At 40.4% G+C, this 21,665-nt stretch overlaps 1 protein-coding gene across 2 annotated transcripts in view; it reads right to left on the bottom strand.

The window, feature by feature from the left end:
- Window positions 1-18,007: 18,007 nt before the first annotated feature.
- The window catches only part of EPHA4 (EPH receptor A4), a 143,671-nt gene continuing 140,013 nt past the window's right edge, over window positions 18,008-21,665 (bottom strand). Inside the window, exon 16 of one of the 2 annotated variants that reach the window (XM_032637335.1) lies at window positions 18,008-20,519. In XM_032637335.1, the coding sequence (XP_032493226.1) occupies window positions 20,477-20,519 (43 nt within the window). In that variant the 3' untranslated portion in view covers window positions 18,008-20,476. The remainder of the gene's footprint in view (window positions 20,520-21,665) is intronic. The other variant, XR_004350708.1, reaches the window with a different exon arrangement.

The raw sequence follows: 21,665 nt of genomic DNA, 5'->3' as shown, positions 1-21,665 counted from the left end.
GGGTAAATTTCCTGTCAGCATATTAAGCAACATAAAAGTGAATTCTGTAATTAAATCATTTTTTTTTACTCATCAAAATTGAAAATAAGAGAAAACAACTTTTGAAGAAGTCCAGGGTCAATCGGCTAAATAAACTAAAGTCATTCAGTCAACTAGCATTGATTGGATTTTAGCAAGATGAAATTGACTTGCTCCATCTCCACCCACTTCACAAACTAATTAAAAAAGCACATTAGTGACATCTTTAATCAGCTAAGGAAGGTAAGTGGGCTTCAAAGCAATCAACTACAAAACTCTGTCAAGAATAGCGATAGATCCTCAAAGAACTTCAGAGAGATTTCTGAAAGTTACTCGCGTCAATCAGAAAAACAAAAACTCAGAGCCATGCGCTTGTATTTTGGGGGGACATTTTTGGACAATGTGACCGACTTATAAGAAAGAAAACCACACACCAGCAGGGCATATATTAGCATCCAAGATCTCACTCAACTTCAGTCCACCTAAATTCCCATCAAGCAAGAGTAATAACAATACTTGGATCAGAAGGGCTTGAAGGGTCATTGGGCAAATCATTTAAGATGTCTGGAAATGTACAAGCTCGTATAGTCCTTAAATGGAATAGAGGATTATTAGATTACCTTTTGCAAGGAACAGTGACTGCGGGTCAGTAAAAGACCTTGCATTGTGAGTACCTCATTCTTTTTACCATCCAAAACACCACAGACCATTCTGCTCATTTTTTGAATAAAAGAATGAATAAAAGAAGCACTTTGAGCTTATTTAATAGCACAAGAAATGTTCTCTTCTTTCTATGTGCTTTCAGTCTCAAAGTACCGAAAGTTTAATTTTTTAATGAAAGATATCTACCTATTCAAAGCTCTGTGCTATTGACAATTCTAGGAAAAAGATTCAGAAAAAGTCTGAAAATAGAAATTTCTTTTCTTTAACTCTTAGATGATATAAAAAGAAGAAACAAAAAGAAAGGAGGGAAAAAAGAAAGAAAAGACAGAATGACACAGGAGACTATACGTGTCTAATATAGTGTTAAGTTTTCATGTCATTCTTATTGGTGTTTAGTGATAGCCATTGCTTCTCTCTCTCTCTCTTCCTCTCTCTCTCTCTATCCTAGGTGTCTTTTTAAATTTATGTCTGCATACTCTATTTAGAGTTATTGTTATTTTATACATGTGAAAATATTTCTAAACCTTTCAAAAAATAATAAACTTCCATGAAATACCTTGACTCAATGATTGTGGGGCTGCACAGGGGATAACGCATACAGCTAGGGTAATATGAGCCACTCAGGGTGTCTCAGAACAGAAGCCAGGTACCAACTAGCATGAAAGTACTTAAATATACAACTGCTACAGAAATACCAGTGCATATCTGCTAAATAAAGGCAGTGCTGGCTGCCTTTCTTTTCTGTGTCTGTGTATAAACATTCCTTAATTCAGAAACTCATACACAGGAACCAAGAAATTTAAATTATACATTGAACGTTAGAGCAGAAAGACAGAGCTTAGGAAGCACAAATCCTGGTTTTAGACTAAGGAGTCATGAGCGACATACCTGCACTCATAAAGCTCTTTGTGTCAGAGTTCAGGCTAGATGGAGTATCTTTTAAACTATACAATATTCTTTTTCAACAGCTCAAGGAGAGAGTACCTATTACACTAAGTAGATTTTCTATCACATTGGTCAACAGCTGGGGGAAAATCAATTTCAGGCCATAGACCAGAGAATTAAAAGTCTTACTTAAGAAGTGAAATGTTACTGGTCCTTACGAAAATTACAAATTTCCCCTACACCCCACTCCCCCATCAAGACATTTGGACAGATAATAATGATAGGCAATTTATATCAAAAGAATGGATGAAACAGATGGAAAGCAATACTTTCACAGGTTTGCTTTGTGGAAATACCACAGGAAATTAACCAGTGAGCCACATTTCTCTTCACTTCTATTTCACTCCTTCAGGAGGCAGGCATGATGGTCTTATAGGAAGACATCACCTTCGGTGGCAGATGGATATGGCACAAATCTCAGTGTGGCCATTTCATAAGTAGTTAAAACCTGAATTTAATTCTTGGTATTATAGCTGCAAAATAGGAGTAATAATACTTGCAACCTGTTTGTTGTGGAAATTAAATAAGAAATCTACGTATAAGTCATCAGCCTCACCTGCCTGTGGCTACAAAATGATGTTGCATTTTCTTTTCAGGCCCAGACTATTATGATCTGAACACTTCACAGCTAACCCCTGGCACAGAAAACCTCCTCAAAGTTTTCTGGGTATTTCCCAGCATCCTGCCTTCCACGTGGTCTAGAACAAATCTGTCAGTTTCCTCCCCTTGCATCTTCTCCTGTGCTGCTGACAATCTTCCTGATAGCACTTCCCTTCTGGGAAGCTATTCTTGACCACAGGCCCCCACTGCTCCTCCCTGATTTGATCGTGAGCTAATTGCTGAACCCAATTCCCCACATTACAACCAGGAAAGGATTAGGGAAGACGTGATTTACTCTCAACTGAGGTTTAGGGTTACAGGGAATAACTCACAACTGCTAGCATCCCACATGCCCAAAATCTACCTTAGCTCCACTTATTAGGTCAACACCCATTCTACCTTCCAGCCTGCCTCCTTGCACAAGGGTCCACTAATTCTCACCACTGGAAATTCTCCACATACTCCCACATCTTGAGTCCGGGACAACCTTCACTTCCCCACCTGGAGACCCATAAAAGAAAAGTATCCTCTCCACCAGTCCAAGGGCTAGCTCATGTCCAGCCCTAGAACTTCCTACTTCCAGGATAGTGATTAACCTTGCATCCAGGTCAAAATGACCACCCATCATGTGTGGTCTAGCCAGATGGCTCAGCTATGACATTCCTTAGAGTCAACGGGATATTTTCCAAAGTCTGGTATATTCAGTCTCAAATAACAACACAAGTAGGAGAAGAGTCACTCAGTCCAAGTTGCTAAGACACACCCAGCATTTAAAACATTTTTTTTCAAAGTATTTTTTCCAAAATGAAGTACAAAATCATGACAAAGTACACATCACTCTTGTCATGGCCTGGTCTCACATTCTAATCTCTTGTCAGCAAGGCTCAGTGACACACACACACACACACACAGGATCTAATAAGAAAAATGAGATGGATTTAGAGATAAATCACAGCCTAAACCTAAAATAAGAAACTTCTTACAAACCCATAATTAATAGACTTTCAGTTTAAAAAGACTCCAGTCTCCCATGATATATAGTAATACTTGTGGCTATTGTTATTTATGATTATAATTAGTATTAGCAGGATGAAGTAGTAGTTTGTAATATCCAAACTAAGAAAATGAAGGTCAGACACTAAATCTTAGGTGACAGTCCTGGGGGCATATGTATTATATGACTAAGATTGTAGGGCATGAAGGTAAGGAGTTACCATTTCTTAAGTGTCTATCACCATGTACCTGGCCACGTAACAACTATTTACTTTCACACAGCAACCTTAAATGTTAGATATCAGTCCCATTTTACAGATGAGGAAAGTAATCAAGTTCCCTAAGATGACCCTGGTAATGAATGGTGAGGCTAGAATTCATGTCCAGTCTATTTGACACAAAAGCCAATGATCTTTCTAATCTTCTTAACACATTCTTCAAAAAAATCTAGAAACAATAAATGCTGGAGAGGGTGTGGAGAAAACAGAACACTCTTGCACTGCTGGTGGGAATGTGAATTGGTACAGCCACTATGGAGAACAGTATGGAGGTTCCTTAAAAAACTACAAATAGGAGTTGAGGAGACTTCCGGGAAGATGGTGTAAGAGTAAGACACGGAGATCACCTTCCTCCCCACAGATACACCAGAAATACATCTACACGTGGAACAACTCCTACAGAATACCTACTGAACACTGGAAGAAGACCTCAGACCTCCTAAAAGGCAAGAAACCCCCCACTTACCCGGGTAGGGCAAAAGAAAAAAGAATACACAGAGACAAAAGGATAGGGACGGGACGTGCACCAGTGGGAGGGAGCTGTGAAGGAGGAAAGGTTTTCACACACTAGGAGCCCCTTCGCGGGCGGAGACTGCGGGTGGCACAGGGGGAAAGCTTCGGAGCCGCGGAAGAGAGCACAGCAACAGGGGTGCGGGGGGCAAAGCGGGGAGATTCCCGCACAGAGGATCAGGGCCGACCGGCACTCACCAGGCCGAGAGGCTTGTCTGCTCACCCGCCGGGGCGGGCGGGGCTGCGAGCTGAGGCTCGGGCTTCGGTCAGAGCGCAGGGAGAGGACTGGGGTTGGCGGCGTGAACACAGCCTGCAGGGGGTTAGTGCGCCACAGCTGGCCGGGAGGGAGTCCGGCGAAAAGTCTGGACCTGCCGAAAAGGAAAGAGGCTTTTTCTTCCCTGTTTCCGGGTGCGCGAGGGGAGGGGATTAAGAGCGCTGCTTAAAGGAGCTCCAGAGACGGGCGCGAGCCGCGGCTAAAAGCGCGGACCCCAGAGACGGGCAAGAGACGCTAAGGCTGCTGCTGCCGCCACCAAGAAGCCTGTGTGCGAGCACAGGTCACTGTCCACACCCCCTTCCGGGGAGCCTGTGCAGCCCGCCACTGCCAGGGTTCCGGGATCGAGGGACAACTCCCCCGGGAGAACGCACGGCACGCCTCAGGCTGCTGCAACGTCACGCCGGCCTCTGCCGCCGCAGGCCCGCCCCGCACGCACTCCGTGCCCCTCCCTCCCCCCCGGCCTGAGTGAGCCAGAGCCCCCGAATCAGCGGCTCCTTTAACCCCGTCCTGTCTGAGCGAAGAACAGACGCCCTCAGGCGACCTACACGCACAGGCGGGGCCAAATCCAAAGCTGAGCCCCAGGGGGCTATGAGAACAAAGAAGAGAAAGGGAAATCTCCCCCAGCAGCCGCAGAAGCAGCGGATTAAATCTCCACAATCAACTTGATGTACCCTGCATCTGTGGAATACATGAATAGACAACGAATCATCCCAAATTAAGGAGGTGGACTTTGGGAGCAAGATTTATTATATTTTCCCTTTTTCCTTTTTTTGTGACTTCGTATGTGTATGCTTCTGGGTGAGATTTTGTCTGTATACCTTTGCTTCCACCATTTGTCTAAGGGTTCTATCCGTCCGTTTTTTGTTTAAATTTTTTCTTAATAATTACTTTTTATTTTAATAACTTTATTTTATTTTAATTTATCTTCGTTCTTTCTTTCCTTCCTTCCCTCCTTTAGACAACGAATCATCCCAAATTGAGGAGGTGGACTTTGAGAGCAGGATTTATGATTTTTTTCCCCTTTTCCTCTTTTTGTGAGTTTGTATGTGTATGCTTCTGTGTGAGATTTTGTCTGTATAGCTTTGCTTCCACCATTTGTCCCAGGGTTCTATCCATCCGTTTTTATGTTTTTTTTACTCTTAATAATTTTTTTTATTTTAATAACTTTATTATATTTTATCTTACTGTAATTTATTTTACTTTATCTTCTTTCTTTCTTTTTTCCTTCCTTCCCTCCTTCCTTCCTTCCTCCCTCCCTCCCTCCCTCCCTCCTTTCTTTCTGTCTTTTTCTTTCTTTCTTTCTACTTCTACTAATTATTTCTTTCTGCTTTTTCTCCCTTTTCTTCTGAGACGTGTGGATGAAAGGCTCTTGGTGCTGCAGCCAGGAGTTAGTGCTGTGCCTCTGAGGTCGGAGAGCCAACTTCAGGACACTGGTCCACAAGAGACCTCCCAGCTGCACATAATATCAAATGGCGAAAATCTCCCAGAGATCTCCCTCTCAACACCAGCACCCAGCTTCACTCAACGACCAGCAAGCTACAGTGCTGGACATCCTATGCCAAAGAACTAGCAAGACAGGAACACAACCCCACCCATTAGCAGAGAGGCTGCCCAAAATCATAATAAGTTGACAGACACCCCAAACACACCACCAGACATGGGCCTGCCCACCAGAAAGACAAGATCCAGACTCATCCACCAGAACACAGGCACTAGTCCCCTCCACCAGGAAGCCTACACAACCCACAGAACCAGTCTTAGCCACTGGGGACAGACACCAAAAACAACAGGAACTATGAACCTGCAGCCTGCAAAAGGGAGACCCAAAACACAGTAAGGTAAGTAAAATGAGAAGACAGAAAAACACACAGCAGATGAAGGAGCAAGATAAAAACCCACCAGACCTAAAAAATGAAGAGGAAATAGGCAGTCTACCTGAAAAAGAATTCAGAATAATGATAGTAAAGCTGATCCAAAATCTTGGAAATAGAATAGACAAAATGCAAGAAACATTTATCAAGGACCTAGAAGAACTAAAGATGAAACAAACAATGATGAACAACACAATAAATGAAATGAAAAAGACTCTAGATGGGATCAATAGCAGAATAACTGAGCCAGAAGAACGAGTAAGTGACCTGGAAGATAAAATAGTGAAAATAACTACTGCAGAGCAGAATAAAGAAAAAAGAATGAAAAGAACTGATGACAGTCTCAGAGAACTCTGGGACAATATTAAATGCACCAACATTTGAATTATAGGGGTTCCAGAAGAAGAAGAGAAAAAGAAAGGGACTGAGAAAATATTTGAAGAGATTATAGTTGAAAACTTCCCTATTATGGGAAAGGAAATAGTTAAGTCCAGGAAGCACAGAGAATCCCATACAGGATAAATCCAAGGAGAAATATGCCAAGACACATATTAATCAAACTGTCAAAAAATAAATACAAAGAAAACATATTAAAAGCAGCAAGGGAAAAACAACAAATAACACACAAGGGAATCCCCATAAGGTTAACAGCTGATCTTTCAGCAGAAACTCTGCAAGCCAGAAGGGAGTAGCAGGACATATTGAAAGTGATGAAGGAGAAAAACCTGCAACCAAGATTACGCTACCCAGCAAGGATCTCATTCAGATTTGATGGAGAAATTAAAACCTTTACAGACAAGCAAAAGCTCAGAGAGTTCAGCACCACCAAACAAGCTCTACAACAACTGCTAAAGGAACTTCTCTAGGCAAGAAACACAAGAGAAGGAAAAGACCTAAAATAACGAACCCAAAACAATTAAGAAAATGGGAATAGGAACATACATATCGATAATTACCTTAAATGTAAATGGAATAAATGCTCCCACTAAAAGACACAGATTGGCTGAATGGATACAAAAACAAGACCCATATATTTGCTGTCTACAAGAGACCCACTTCAGACCTAGAGACACATACAGACTGAAAGTGAGGGAATGGAAAAAGATATTCCATGCAAACTGAAACCAAAAGAAAGCTGGAGTAGCAATTCTCATATCAGACAAAATAGACTTTAAAATAAAGACTATTAGAAGAGACAAAGAAGGACACTACATAATGATCAAGGGATCGATCCAAGAAAAGAAGATATAACAATTGTAAATATTTATGCACCCAACATAAGAGCACCTCAATACATAAGGCAAATACTAACAGCCATAAAAGGGGAAATCGACAGTAACACATTCATAGTAGGGGACTTTAACACCCCACTTTTATCAATGGACAGATCATCCAAAATGAAAATAAATAAGGAAATCCAAGCTTTAAATGATACATTAAACACGATGGACTTAATTGATATTTATAGGACATTCAATTCAAAAACAACAGAATACACATTTTTCTCAAGTGCTTATGGAACATTCTCCAGGATAGATCATATCTTGGGTCACAAATCAAGCCTTGGTAAATTTAAGAAAATTGAAATTGTATCAAGTATCTTTTCCAACCACAAAGCTATGAGACTAGATATCAATTACAGGAAAAGATCTGTAAAAAATACAAACACATGGAGGCTAAACAATACACTATTTAATAACGAAGTGATCACTGAAGAAATCAAAGAGGAAATCAAAAAATACCTAGAAACATATGACAATGGAGACACGACGACCCAAAACATATGGGATATAGCAAAAGCAGTTCTAAGAGGGAAGTTTATAGCAATACAATCCTACCTGAAGAAACAGGAAACATCTCGAATAAACAACCTAACCTTCCACCTAAAGCAATTAGAAAAAGAAGAACAAAAAAACCCCAAAGTTAGCAGAAGGAAAGAAATCATAAAAATCAGATCAGAAATAAATGAAAAAGAAATGAAGGAAACGATAGCAAAGATCAATAAAACTAAAAGCTGGTTCTTTGAGAAGATAAACAAAATTGATAAACCATTAGCCAGACTCATCAAGAAAAAAAGGGAGAAGACTCAAATCAATAGAATTAGAAATGAAAAAGGAGAAGTAACAACTGACACTGCAGAAATACAAAGGATCATAGAGATTACTACAAGCAACTCTATGCCAATAAAATGGACAATCTGGGAGAAATGGACAAATTCTTAGAAATGCACAACCTGCCAAGACTGAATCAGGAAGAAATAGAAAATATGAAGAGACCAATCACAAGCACTGAAATTGAAACTGTGATTAAAAATCTTCCAACAAACAAAAGCCCAGGACCAGATGGCTTCACAGGCGAATTCTATCAAACATTTAGAGAAGAGCTAACACCTATCCTTCTCAAACTCTTCCAAAATATAGCAGAGGGAGGAACACTCTCAAACTCATTCTACAAGGCCACCATCACCCTGATACCAAAACCAGACAAGGATGTCACAAAGAAAGAAAACTACAGGCCAATATCACTGATGAACATAGATGCAAAAATCCTCAACAAAATACTAGCAAACAGAATCCAACAGCACAGTAAAAGGATCATACACCATGATCAAGTGGGGTTTATTCCAGGAATGCCAGGATTCTTCAACATACGCAAATCAATCAACGTGATACATCATATTAACAAACTGAAGGAGAAAAACCATATGATCATCTCAATAGATGCAGAGAAAGGTTTCGACAAAATTCAACACCCATTTATGATAAAAACCCTGCAGAAAGTAGGCATAGAGGGAACTTTCCTCAACATAATAAAGGCCATATATGACAAACCCACAGCCAACATCATCCTCAATGGTGAAAAACTGAAAGCATTTCCACTAAGATCAGGAACAAGACAAGGTTGCCCACTCTCACCACTCTTATTCAACAGAGTTTTGGACGTTTTAGCCACAGAAATCAGAGAAGAAAAGGAAATAAAAGGAATCCAAATCGGAAAAGAAGAAGTAAAGCTGTCACTATTTGCAGATGACATGATACTATACATAGAGAATCCTAAAGATGCTACCAGAAAACTATTAGAGCTAATCAATGAATTTAGTAAAGTAGCAGGATACAAAATTAATGCACAGAAATCTTTGGTATTCCTATACACTAATGATGAAAAATGTGAAAGTGAAATCAAGAAAACACTCCCATTTACCATTGCAACAAAAAGAATAAAATATCTAGGAATAAACCTACCTAAGGATACGAAAGACCTGTATGCAGAAAATTATAAGACACTGATGAAAGAATTTAAAGATGATACAAATAGATGGAGAGATATACCATGTTCTTGGATGGGAAGAATCAACATTGTGAAAATGACTCTGCTACCCAAAGCAATCTACAGATTCAATGCAATCCCTATCAAACTACCACTGGCATTTTTCACAGAACTAGAACAAAAAAATTTCACAATTTGTATGGAAACACTGAAGACCCCGAATAGCCAAAGCAATCTTGAGAATGGAAAACGGAGCTGGAGGAATCAGGCTCCTTGACTTCAGACTATACTACAAAGCTACAGTAATCAAGACAGTATGGTACTGGCACAAAAACAGAAATACAGATCAATGGAGCAGGATAGAAAGCCCAGAGATAAACCCACGGACTTATGGTCACCTTATCTTTGATAAAGGAGGCAGGAATGTACAGTGGAGAAAGGAGAGCCTCTTCAATAAGTGGTGCTGGGAAAACTGGACAGCTACATGTAAAAGAATGAGATTAGATCACTCCATAACACCATACACAAAAATAAGCTCAAAATGGATTAAAGACCTAAATGTAAGGCCAGAAACTATCAAACTCTAAGAGGAAAACATAGGCAGAACACTCTGGCATAAATCACAGCAAGATCCTTTTTGAACCACCTCCTAGAGAAATGGAAATAAAAACAAAAATAAACAAATGGGACCTAATGAAACTTCAAAGCTTTTGCACAGCAAAGGAAACCATAAACAAGACCAAAAGACAACCGTCAGAATGGGAGAAAATATTTGCAAACGAAGCAACTGACAAAGGATTAATTTCCAAAATTTACAAGCAGCTCATGCAGCTCAATAACAAAAAAACAACCCAATCCAAAAATGGGCAGAAGACCTAAATAGACACTTCTCCAAAGAAGATATACACACTGCCAGTAAGCACATGAAAGAATGCTCAACATCATTAATCATTAGATAAATGCAAATCAAAACTACAATGAGATATCATCTCACACCGGTCAGAATGGCCATCATCAAAAAATCTAGAAACAATAAATGTTGGAGAGGGTGTGGAGAAAAGGGAACACTCTTGCACTGCTGGTGGGAATGTGAATTGGTTCAGCCACTATGGAGAACAGTATGGCGATTCCTTTAAAAACTACAAATAGAACTACCATATGACCCAGCAATCCCACTACTGGGCATATACCCTGAGAAAACCAAAATTCAAAAAGAGTCATGTACCAAAATCTTCATTGCAGCTCTATTTACAATAGCCCGGAGATGGAAACAACCTAAGTGTCCATCATCGGATGAATGGATAAAGAAGATGTGGCACATATATACAATGGAATATTACTCAGCCATAAAAGGAAACGAAATTGAGTTATTTGTAGTGAGGTGGATGGACCTAGAGTCTGTCATACAGAGTGAAGTAAGTCAGAAAGAGAAAGACAAATACCGTATGCTAACACATATATATGGAATTTAAGGGGGAAAAATGTCATGAAGAACCTAGGGGTAAGACAGGAATAAAGACACAGACCTACTAGAGAAGGGACTTGAGGATATGGGGAGGGGGAAGGGTAGGCTGTGACAAAGCGAGAGCGTGGCATGGACATATATACACTACCAAACGTAAAATAGATAGCTAGTGGGAAGTAGCCGCATAGCACAGGGAGATCAGCTCGGTGTCTTGTGACCACCTAGAGGGGTGGGATAGGGAGGGTGGGAGGGAGGGAGACGCAAGAGGGAGGAGATATGGGAACATATGTGTATGTGTGACTGATTTACTTTGTTGCGGAGCAGAAGCTAACACCATTGTAAAGCAATTATACTCCAATAAAGATGTAAAAAAATAAAGAACCTATTGAGAATTCCAAAAAGAAAAAAGAAAATCAATAAGTACTTGGCGTTGTTAAAAACACTGTCGGCAAAGTAGGCTCAAGGTGATGTGAGGAATCACGCGGCTCAGACTGAGAGGATGAAGAAGACCTCTGTGAGGCACTGACTCAGGATCCTGAAGGATGATGGGCATTAACCAGGTGGGTATGGTCTATAAAAAGAATAGACAGCACAGGGGAGGCACTAAGGCATGAAAACGCTTGGTGCATTTAGAAAACTGTAGTAGTCTCAAGCTACTGTAGTTTGAGAAAACTGTAGTAGGTCTCTTTGAAACTTGGATAAGTGGTGCTTGCACCCTGAGGCTTAGTTTCTTCATGTGTGAATCAGAACTTATAAAAGTACCTTTTTTTGTAGACCTGGATGTTTTATTTGAGCTAAAGTAAATTTGCACTTAGCACAGTTCTTGGTCCTTAGATCACGGATAACTTTTCAGGTCACGGAGGATATGCCTTTGGTTAATAGTAACCGAGAATCATCTGGGTCAAACTGACTTAACAATAAGGGGAGACTTTCTAGACTTCTGATATGAAAAGTGCAGGAGTGAGTCAAGGCTTCAGGCATGATTCAGTCAGAGCGCCAGCCGGTGGAAAGCTGGTAAATGTTTAACAACCAGATCTGGAAGCGAGAAGGAGAGAAGGAGGAAGAGGAAAAAGAAAGAGGAGGAAAAGCGAAGGAGAAAAAGAAGCAGCAGCCCTTGATTTTTAGTGTCTGCAGATTTCTGTGGTGTGAATACTTCCACCGTGGCCAATATTAAGCTACCAACATGTTGAACGGCTCACAAGTTTCCTGAAAATTTAACAATTGGCTCTCGCGAGCTGGTTGGTGCTAGCCGACTCCAGGAGACCACTGGCTCCAGCTCTGTTTCTCTGAGATTCTTTTCACCTATGTGTGTCACTTTCATACCGAAGGTGAATTTTCTCATGATCCCAGAATGGCTGCTAGAGGAAATGGTACATTTTGTTTATGCAGCAGTGGGGTAGGGTTTCAGATAGGTGGTTTCCCACCCTATGGAAAAGGAGTCTCAAGTTTCACTTTGATTGGACCTCCTCTGAACCAATCCTTGTGTCAAGGGTTTATTGTGATTCAGACCCACTAGGGTGACTATAGCTGGGGATAGGTCAGTCCCACTCAAATGACATAAAGAGAGGACATGTGTCCTCAAGTTAGGTGCTATTAGGAAGAGAACCAAGGGGGAGTGAATTCTGGTTGAGCTACCAGCAAAAGCCCAAGACACAGCCTGGGGAGTTTATACCTTATTGCTAGGATGATGCAAAAATCCTGGGGAGACAAATCATTGGAAATGTAGTCTCCCAATATCAGATGACAATCCTTATTTTAAAAATTTATCTAAAAAGCCCTGTTTCTGGCATCATGGCAGATTATATCAGGGGAAAATGTGTATTACGTTAGCTCAGGTTTTAACATCAGATATTTTATAAACAGCCAGGACCTAACTTTAAAGAAGCAATTTACAAGGATCTTCTCATTTTACAAACGAGAATTTGCTTTGATTGTCCAAGTTCCTGACCATTTCGAGGGGGAGAAAAAGATGAACTCAATTAAACTTTAACTGAATAGTAAGTAAATGCTGTGGTGATTCTATTATGTCATCCACAAGATAATGCATAAGCAAGAAGAACCTACAGGGCAATTAGCCCCCTGAGAGATTCTAATATTTCAGTAAGTCATGGAAATAAATTCTGGGCAACTTAAAGAATAAAAACTCTATTAATTGTAATGTTCTCTTGCCCGTATAAAAAATTGTGCATGTGTGTCTTCTTGCCTTTTTCTATCAAGTAGTTCCTGAACTTCTTTGCAACTTTCCAGCCCCTCACACTTGCCTCTGGCTGATTTTAAATTATGCTAATTGAAAGAGGGAAAAATGCTGGTAATGGAATAAAATGGAATGCTATCTCTTATAGCATCTGGTGCAATCTGAGCCATTTAAAAGTGCATCTTATGGAACAGAGATCTGAATAAGCAATGCCAGTCTGATTACAAACAACGTGGGTCTCATTAGAATACGTCAGTCTGATTGCTAGGTAGTGATACACTGCAGATTACTAAGCCGTAATTGCCTCTTACATATTATGGGTATAATATATAGTTTCTCTGGATGCATGTTAAAGACACTTTCTCTCATGGCTATCTTTTCCAGCTCTACACAAAGCAATGTCTATGTTCTACTAAGTTGATTTTAACTAGGTCCTTAGGTCCTAATTCTATTTTCTTCTAAGCATTCATCAAGTTTTCCACAGCAGTGCTGTAAACAAAGAATTATATCTAGGGCGATTGCCTGAAACAAGATATGTCAGGGGTCTATTACCCATTCAGCTGGGAGCAGTCAGTGGCTCAAGGCACTTCCTCCAAAGGGAAAGGGTAAAATCATTGAGGCCAAAGCCCATAATATAGCTACGAGCCTTAATTAGGTTGTTGATTTAAATGTGTGGTACATTTTTTCATTGTCAAAATCCATTTGGTCCTTTACTATGACTAGGAGAACTCAGACCTTAAGCTCAGGTCATGACTGCTTCACACTGGTCATTTCATGACTTAAAACCTCCTATATGGGTTCCGAAATCAGGACTCAACAGTCATACTTTCCAGTAGCACAATCTCTCCAACCTATGCTCCTGCATCATACGTTCTACCCCAGTCAGTTCATTGCAGCCCCTAGACCACCAATGAACAACAGGCAAATCTCCGTGCAGCTGCAAATCCAGGTAAGTCCTTGGACTCTGCCTTGGGGTGTGGAGGTAGATGCACCATGCGCTGGGAGTCAAGCGACAGGACATCAGAGTTGTGCAACATGGAGTGCATCTGTGGGCCTCTCCCTCCTTCAGTTTTCTCATCTGAATCCTCAGAGAATAGATGTCCAAATTGTGTTGCAGAGAACTTTCATTCTGTGGAGATGTTAAAAGGGTTTCATTATCAAGTGTATTTGGAAAATGTGCAGTTAAAGTAGCAAAATTGGTTCCTTTCCCACAGGACTTCTCAGAGCCTTTAATGTATTAAAATGTTTTATGAATCTCCAAAAGGGAGTAGTGAAATGTATCATTGTTTTCCAATCTTATTTGACCATAGAAACCTTCTGGCCCCAACTTACCATCTATTTAATAATACTCATTAACATCTTATCAACCTAATGTTTTATCTAAATACCTACTCTCTATTGTGTCACATTGGGACAACATGGCTTATTCACGTGGTCTAACTGGCCTGTGTAGACATCCATATTTGCAGCTCTGGCTTTCCTTAGAATTGATGACTGAATTCTCACAAGACCCTGACAAAGTAGGCTCCCATTTTAAAGATGAGTAAACTGAGTTTCAGGGCAGTTAAGTGATTTGCCCAAGGTCACACAGATAGTGAGTAGCCAAGGCAGGGTCCACATCAAATCTGTGCACTTTTTTATTCCATCATGCTCAGTCTTTACTTTGGTTAATTTTTCTCTCGTCTTTGGACCCATCTTTTTTTTCTATTTGGTTAATAACTAGCCTCTTTGTCACAGGTCATCATCAAATGAAGAATGGCATTTGAGAAACGCTGTCCATGGTTTTTATGCTTAGAACATGAAAATGATAGTTAAAGAAAATCACCACTTCCTCCCCCGCTATGTATCACAGGTGGTATCTTAGCAATAATAGCTTACACTCTGCTTTTAGTGAAAAGTAGACTTTGAAAATTAATTCTCACAAAACAAAGTGTGTAGGTGAACATTGTGCTTAAGGTATAGTTTGTTTCAGTAGAGTTTATCAAAAATAATTTAACATGACAAATCTGTCAAAAGTAAGCCATCTGGCACCAGAATAGGCAAGTCGTGTTTAGGGAAGAATGCACTGATGGATATACTGCTCACAATGGCGTGTAACATCATCATCAAACTGGAACGTACGCATCGGACAAATTGATTAATAAGATAGAAGGGAGCAACCCGGGTTCATCACATGGTATGGCAGTGGGAGTAGAGGCGACAAGCAATCTCTGGAGTCCAACTACTTGTCTTTAAATCCCAAATTCCAACACTTATTAGCAAGGTGGCCTGGGACTAGCTGTCTAATCAACTTATGCCTTAGTGTTTTCATCTATAAAATGGGTGTAAGAGTGCTTCTGTCACAGGCTGTTGTATTTAAATAGAGTTTAGTACATGGCAGGCATGCCGTTAAGTGTTCACAAATGTTTAGAGGAATGAAATCCTCTAAGCCTGCACTTTGTCTCTAACTCTGAAGATGTCTCAGAATAAGTCTTCAGGGTTATGTCCATCTGATAGGCATCAAGGGGTTAAGGTGGTGTGGTTTTACACACTCTAGTTGTGTCTTTATTTGGAGGAAAAAATAACACCTTAAATCTGTTGCTTGCATTAGGATTTATTCTATGCTCCCTACCCCCCTTTCCTCCTAGGGAAACTGAGTGGCTAAGGCAATTTAAACCCTAAGAGGCAGGTACTTTTGTGTATTAACTGAAGGTTGTGTGTAGCCAAAGTGTAGAGATCTGTGATGCAGAAAGGAAAATGCAATCCCTAAAGCATCTAGATAGACACGGATGACAATGCAAGTGTTGTAACAAGTCTGCTGACGCTTGCTGCATCTCTGGGAAATGACCACGGGACACGTTTATGGGAGATCAGGCAAAGCTTACAGATGCACTTCACTTCTACTGGAAGCTTTCCCTGACCTCCCCTAGGTGCACGGGGCTGCTGTACTTGTGATAGAGCCTGGCTAACTACTATAATCATTTTAGTTCTTTTTCCTGTGCACACTTCCCAGCCTTCAAACAGGTTAGGCCCGTGTGATTGGGTTCTGGTCAACGAAGAAGGGAAGTAGGAATATAAGCCCTTTCCAAGCCTGGCCTTAAAGCCTCAAGACAATCTTCCACATTCTCTTCCCATTACATGTTGCCTTGGACACCACACGTGGCAGCCTCACAAGGGAGGGGAAGAGCTTGGATTCCTGAGTCACTGCTTGGAAAGTTGCCAGGAAGATCCTCTGAATCTTCTCCAGGCTGTGATGTGAGCTGGAAATAAAACTTTAGTGTTTTCACCGCTGAGAATATAGGGTCAGAAGCTAGCTTGCACTGCACTGAAATAAATCTCATAATTATGAAGATTACATGTGGCAATTTTGACACCACTCTACCAGCTCATTCTAGAAAATGTAGAGGAAAATACCGACAACGTGATGGTTAATTTTATGTGTCAAACGGATAGGCCATGGGGTGCCCAGGTTAAACATCATTTCTGGGTGTGCCTGTGAGGGTGTTTTCAGTTGAGATTAGCGTTTGAGTCAGAGGACTCAGCAGCTTGCCCTCCCCACTGTGGGTCCGCATCATCCAGTATGTTAGGATATAGATGGAGGAATCCCCACCCCGCCCCTTTTCCCCTGCCTCACTGTTTGAGCTGAGACATTTCATCTCATTTTCTCCTGCCCTTGGGTAAGGATTTACCATTGGCTTGACTGGTTCTCAGGCCTTTGGACTTGGGCTGAATTATACCTCTGGCCTTCCTGGGTATCCAGTTTGCAGACTGTGGAACTTTTCACTCTCCATAAGTTTGTGAGCCATTTCCTCATAAAGAGTGTCTTTATATACTTATATCTTTATATCTCCATATATAGATAGAGATACATCTCCTATTAGTTATTTCTCTGGAGAATCACAGTTGCTTTTCCATCTCGCTGAACAAATCGGGGAGAAAATGTCAAGCCTAGTCTCTTTCCAATCACAAATACATTGTCAACTACTCTACATATCAATATAGCTGATTCTAGAGAGGTGTTTCAGTAAGAAATAAACACGAAATAACCAGATGTAACCCAGATTCATTTCAAGGCCCATGTTTTAAAATGTCCCTGGTAACACTAAAAGGCATGCCCCATTCTCTGAAGCTAGCTGCACTTAAGTGCTTTAATTTATTATAGTAAGTCTTCGAGTCTGATTTCCAATTGACAAAGGCTTAGCCAATGGTAGCTTATTGAATGAAATAATGTGGAGAGCATCCATTCTTAAAACTGTGGCCTTTAATATTTTCGTATCCTACACCAATTTAAGATTTGATAACATTTATTAACTTTCTCCCCATCAAACCACACCTATAATCATTAACAACTGCACCATGTTTTAAGAAAACTTTTCGACACCTTGGAGCTCCAGTGGTGTATCGTCAAGGGTCCATGGATCCTGGATTAAAAGCTCATGGTAGGGACGCGTAGCTAGCCACTTGGATCAGTAGCAACGGTGTTAGAGTGGGTGTAGAATTGGGAATGTTAAAGACAGCTTGTATCCTCAGAAGAGCTACTGTTTGTTGAGTTCTGGCTAGATGCTAGACATTGTACTAACATTTGGATATAGTCTTCATAAAAGCTCTTGGCATTGTAATTGCCATTCTACAAAGAAACGGGCACAGGGAAATTAAGAAACTTGCCCTAGATTGTATGATGAGTAAGAGGTGGAGACTGAATTCTAACCAAAGTTCAGTCTTAATTACAGTGGGATACAGGATCTCACGGAATCTAAGTTAGATTTGCTAATATGTTGTTCTCAAGGGCGAGGACCATTTAGAAATCAACGCTTTTCATTCTCTAAATAAGCAAAATTAGAATTGAAGATTTTGTGTTCTAACCAAATGACAACAAGCGATTAATTTAGAAACACGATGCATGTGGCAGAAGTTGTTGAAAAGAGACAACTAGATTCCACGTTTGTATACGGCAACTACTTTATTATTTTCAAATGCAAACTCTTTGCATTTAGTTTGCTATTTTACAATTTTACAAACTAGGTATAAAAGACCATAAATAAATGACATAAGTTATGTGTACCTAAAGTTCATGAAGGGAAAAAAAATACCTTGACAAATTAAAACAAAATAGAAAAATCTCTATGTCTAACTCAAGAGATCGCTCAAATTTTGGAACATGTCTGAACCAAGCATTGTTCTGTTAATTTCTTCTTCAGTATGAACTAAATTATAATATGCCTTATACATTCTAATTTTAACCACAGTCCTTGCATATTCCAACATGCTTGGAGTGATACAAAAAATAAATGCACTCTTCAGTGTGTACCAATGCTTGATGTTGTTTGGAGAATGTTAAAGAAGTGAAAATATTGCTTCTAGAACTTTCTTTTACTTGTCAGAATTTAAGTGTCTTCAGACAAATATTGAGGCTATAAGTGTGTATGGATTAATACACATATCCTTCACAGATTGAATACAAGAGGTCTCGAAAACACACACCAGCAGTGTAGTGAGCATAACTTTTCTTTAAAATAACTTTTTAAAACACACCAAAACATTTCATTCTTAAGATTGTTAAAAATAATTTGGGGGCCAGCGAACACATGGTGAAGCTACTTGATTTGGTGCAGGGGAACAGCTTAATGCTGCCTAATGATTTAGCATCTGAGTATGTCTTCGCATCTGAGCTCACTAGGGCAGCATTCATTCCTGGGGCTAAATACAGCACCTGAAGTTGGTCTCCTGCCCTGACCTCCGGGGAAAGAAAACCCACTCAGAGATTCAACCTCATTTCTTTATACATATTTTTTCAGGCATCAATGCATAGGCACATCCCTTTAGAAATATATTAAAGTCCCCAAAAAGGGGTGAATTAACTTTGTCACTCTGGCATAGTTATGAGAATACAATGCCATACACCCTGTCAGAATGTGATAAATATTTCTTGATGATTTTCTCTACTTATCCAACAATATAAGGTTTGGAATCTTTTTTTTTTTCCCCCATTTTTCCCTGATTTGATGTTATAGCTTATATAAATGGCCACAGTTTCTGCAACCATAGCTTAGAATAAGCAAGGCAGCCACTCCGATTATGAAAATTGGCAGTACGTTGGCTGGATTTTGGTATACATTATCAGATCAAAACTGAATCTTCACACACTGGACCTCAGATTCCGGAAGGCTGATGCACTTTTGAGGGCCACAGAAGTTAGCTGCATATTCATAACAGTCGAACTTTCCGTGTAAATTGGGAACCTGAAGTTGCTTGAGGTCATTTCATCCCTACTATGCTAACCTCAAGAGTCACTGGCATGTATTTTTCTGTGATATTGGGAGACAAAGTATTAATCCAGGACACATCATCTCAAAGCCGACACACGCGTCTACGTTCATCTCCAAAAGTATATGAGTTGCATATATTTGTTCGCATTCAACACGTCCATTTATGCAGGAAAACAAAGGCTACTTGTATTCCATTTGGGGTTACTAGACAAATTCCATCCCCTTCTCTCCCTCCACCAAGGAACTGGTGATTCAGATGAGGAGTTCAATCAGAATTCGTGATTTTGATGATGGGTTGTCACCTGAATGGATTTATATTCTAAAATCACTCCACCGCTAAGGTGAAAATGCCTCTGTCCAAAGCTGTAGGATGACTTACTAAGGTTAGCGTGGCTGCTACAAAATACACTTATAGATACAGGACATTTAACACTTCCGGGTTGTCCTTCTAAGGGGATGGGGCACGGTTTCCAGGCCCACTATCTCACGTGGCTCTTCATCTCAGAACTGGTGGCAGACCAGACCTCTCCGCGTGTAGCATTCCGCAACATTCACAGGCAGTTCTAAGCATGAGGTTATATACTCACACACACGTACACACGCGTACACACACACACACACCTATGTACACACATCAAAAGAGATAGTCAGCTCATATTTAGTCTAGGAAAAAAATATATTTATATCACTGCGATGGCACACCCTGGGTAAAACGTTACTTCAGCAATGCATATCGTAGGCAGCTCACGGGAACTGGCTTTGTTTTGTGTGGTGGCACCGGACCTGGTGTCCATGGTAAAACCTGTAGCCTTCGGTCACTTGCTGCCACACCAGTGCAGCAGGGACCTACAGAAATGAGCTATGGAAATACATATAAATAAAACCAAAGGAGCTGGGGAACAGGGGCTCTGCAGAGCTGGTGCTGCCAGACAGGACATTCCTCAGTGCAATTGGAGAACAGATGCTGAAGCTTGAATGTTTGCCATTCCTTTCACCGGGAAAGGGGATTTGAAAGTCAGAAATGTATTCTTTTCAGGAATGAGTGTTGTTTCATCAGCGTCTTTGCTCCAGAACTGGCATAGTAGAAGCAGAAGAAACACGTTTAGGAGGAACTGAGGAGGGTGTGTTCTGTTTGCTTCTGTGGGCTTTGTAATCAAAAGGAAGGGCTGTGAGGCCAAGATAGCAGAATGTACTCCCTGGAGAGAAAAGAACAAGACTTCAGACAAAACATCAACCTATCTCGCCAGCCAGTTGTCAACCCGTATAAGTACAGAGAAGGCAGGATGGCTCGGTAAGGAGTCCAGGGAGAATATCATAGATTCTTACTTTCCTCCTCTGAAAAAAATGATAACTATAATAATAAAAATGTTTACTAACAGCTTCATTATTATAACTCAGAGTAAGATACTATTCATATCCCTATTATATGGATGAGGATATGGAAACACAGAGAGGTTAAAAAACCTGCCTGTGTTCATACGTTCTGAAGTAGCAGAGCTGGGATTAGAATCCATACAGTCTGAGTGAACAGCCAAACTTTACCCACCATGGAAACAGCCTTTCTTTGAAATAAAAATTCTGAACTGTTATGGTTCATTTGTGCAAGAAGGGCTTAGAGCTGCTGAAAGGATGCAAATTGTACTACTCTAAAAAGTCAGTTGTTCCAAAGAGGGAAATTGTGTATTTTAGGGACACATCTGGAAACATCCCAATCCACCAATATTCAACAATATGATTGAAAAAATGCCAGCTACGAAATAAAAAGCATTGGATGTTTTTCGTAAAGAGAAAGTAACTTCTAACGAATGGGACTATCTAATTAGTAAAGGATCCGTGCAATCTGCATGTAACAGGTAGAGAGAGGGAACCCGGGGCCATGGGCACAGTGAGGGAGGTCTTGGGGACTGAAGTCCACCAAGAGACAGTCGCAGCCGCCCCATCAGCCTAGATTCTAACAAGGCTGGCACCATGCAAAGGAACCACGGTCCTCTCATTCATCAAATAATCAACTCAAGCCAAAAGAAGCAACTCCTCTTCTTTCCTTTTGATAACTTTCCATCAAGGTTGCTCTTGGACTATATCTTCCACCACAGTGGCGTGTTTGGCAGTTGGTGGCCTCAAGTGTAGAGCAAAAATTCAGACCAAAGTGCATCTTATTACAGATAATTTTCCTTATTTTATCAAACCAATTTATCTGCTCGTTTTGTATATGTGCGTTGTTTATTGTGTGAGGGAGATACATCAAATTTAGTTTCTTGGAGGTAAATGACCATTACTTAGACTTGTAGAAAATACTTTAGTCTACCTGGAGAAAGTAATAAAATTTTTGTATAAAATATTGA

The sequence above is a fragment of the Phocoena sinus genome, chromosome 7 (genome assembly GCF_008692025.1).
Source record: "Phocoena sinus isolate mPhoSin1 chromosome 7, mPhoSin1.pri, whole genome shotgun sequence".
Classification (NCBI taxonomy): Eukaryota; Metazoa; Chordata; class Mammalia; order Artiodactyla; family Phocoenidae; genus Phocoena; species Phocoena sinus.
The sequence above is the reverse complement of the archived record's forward strand: the minus strand, read 5'-3'. Positions and strand labels throughout refer to the sequence as shown.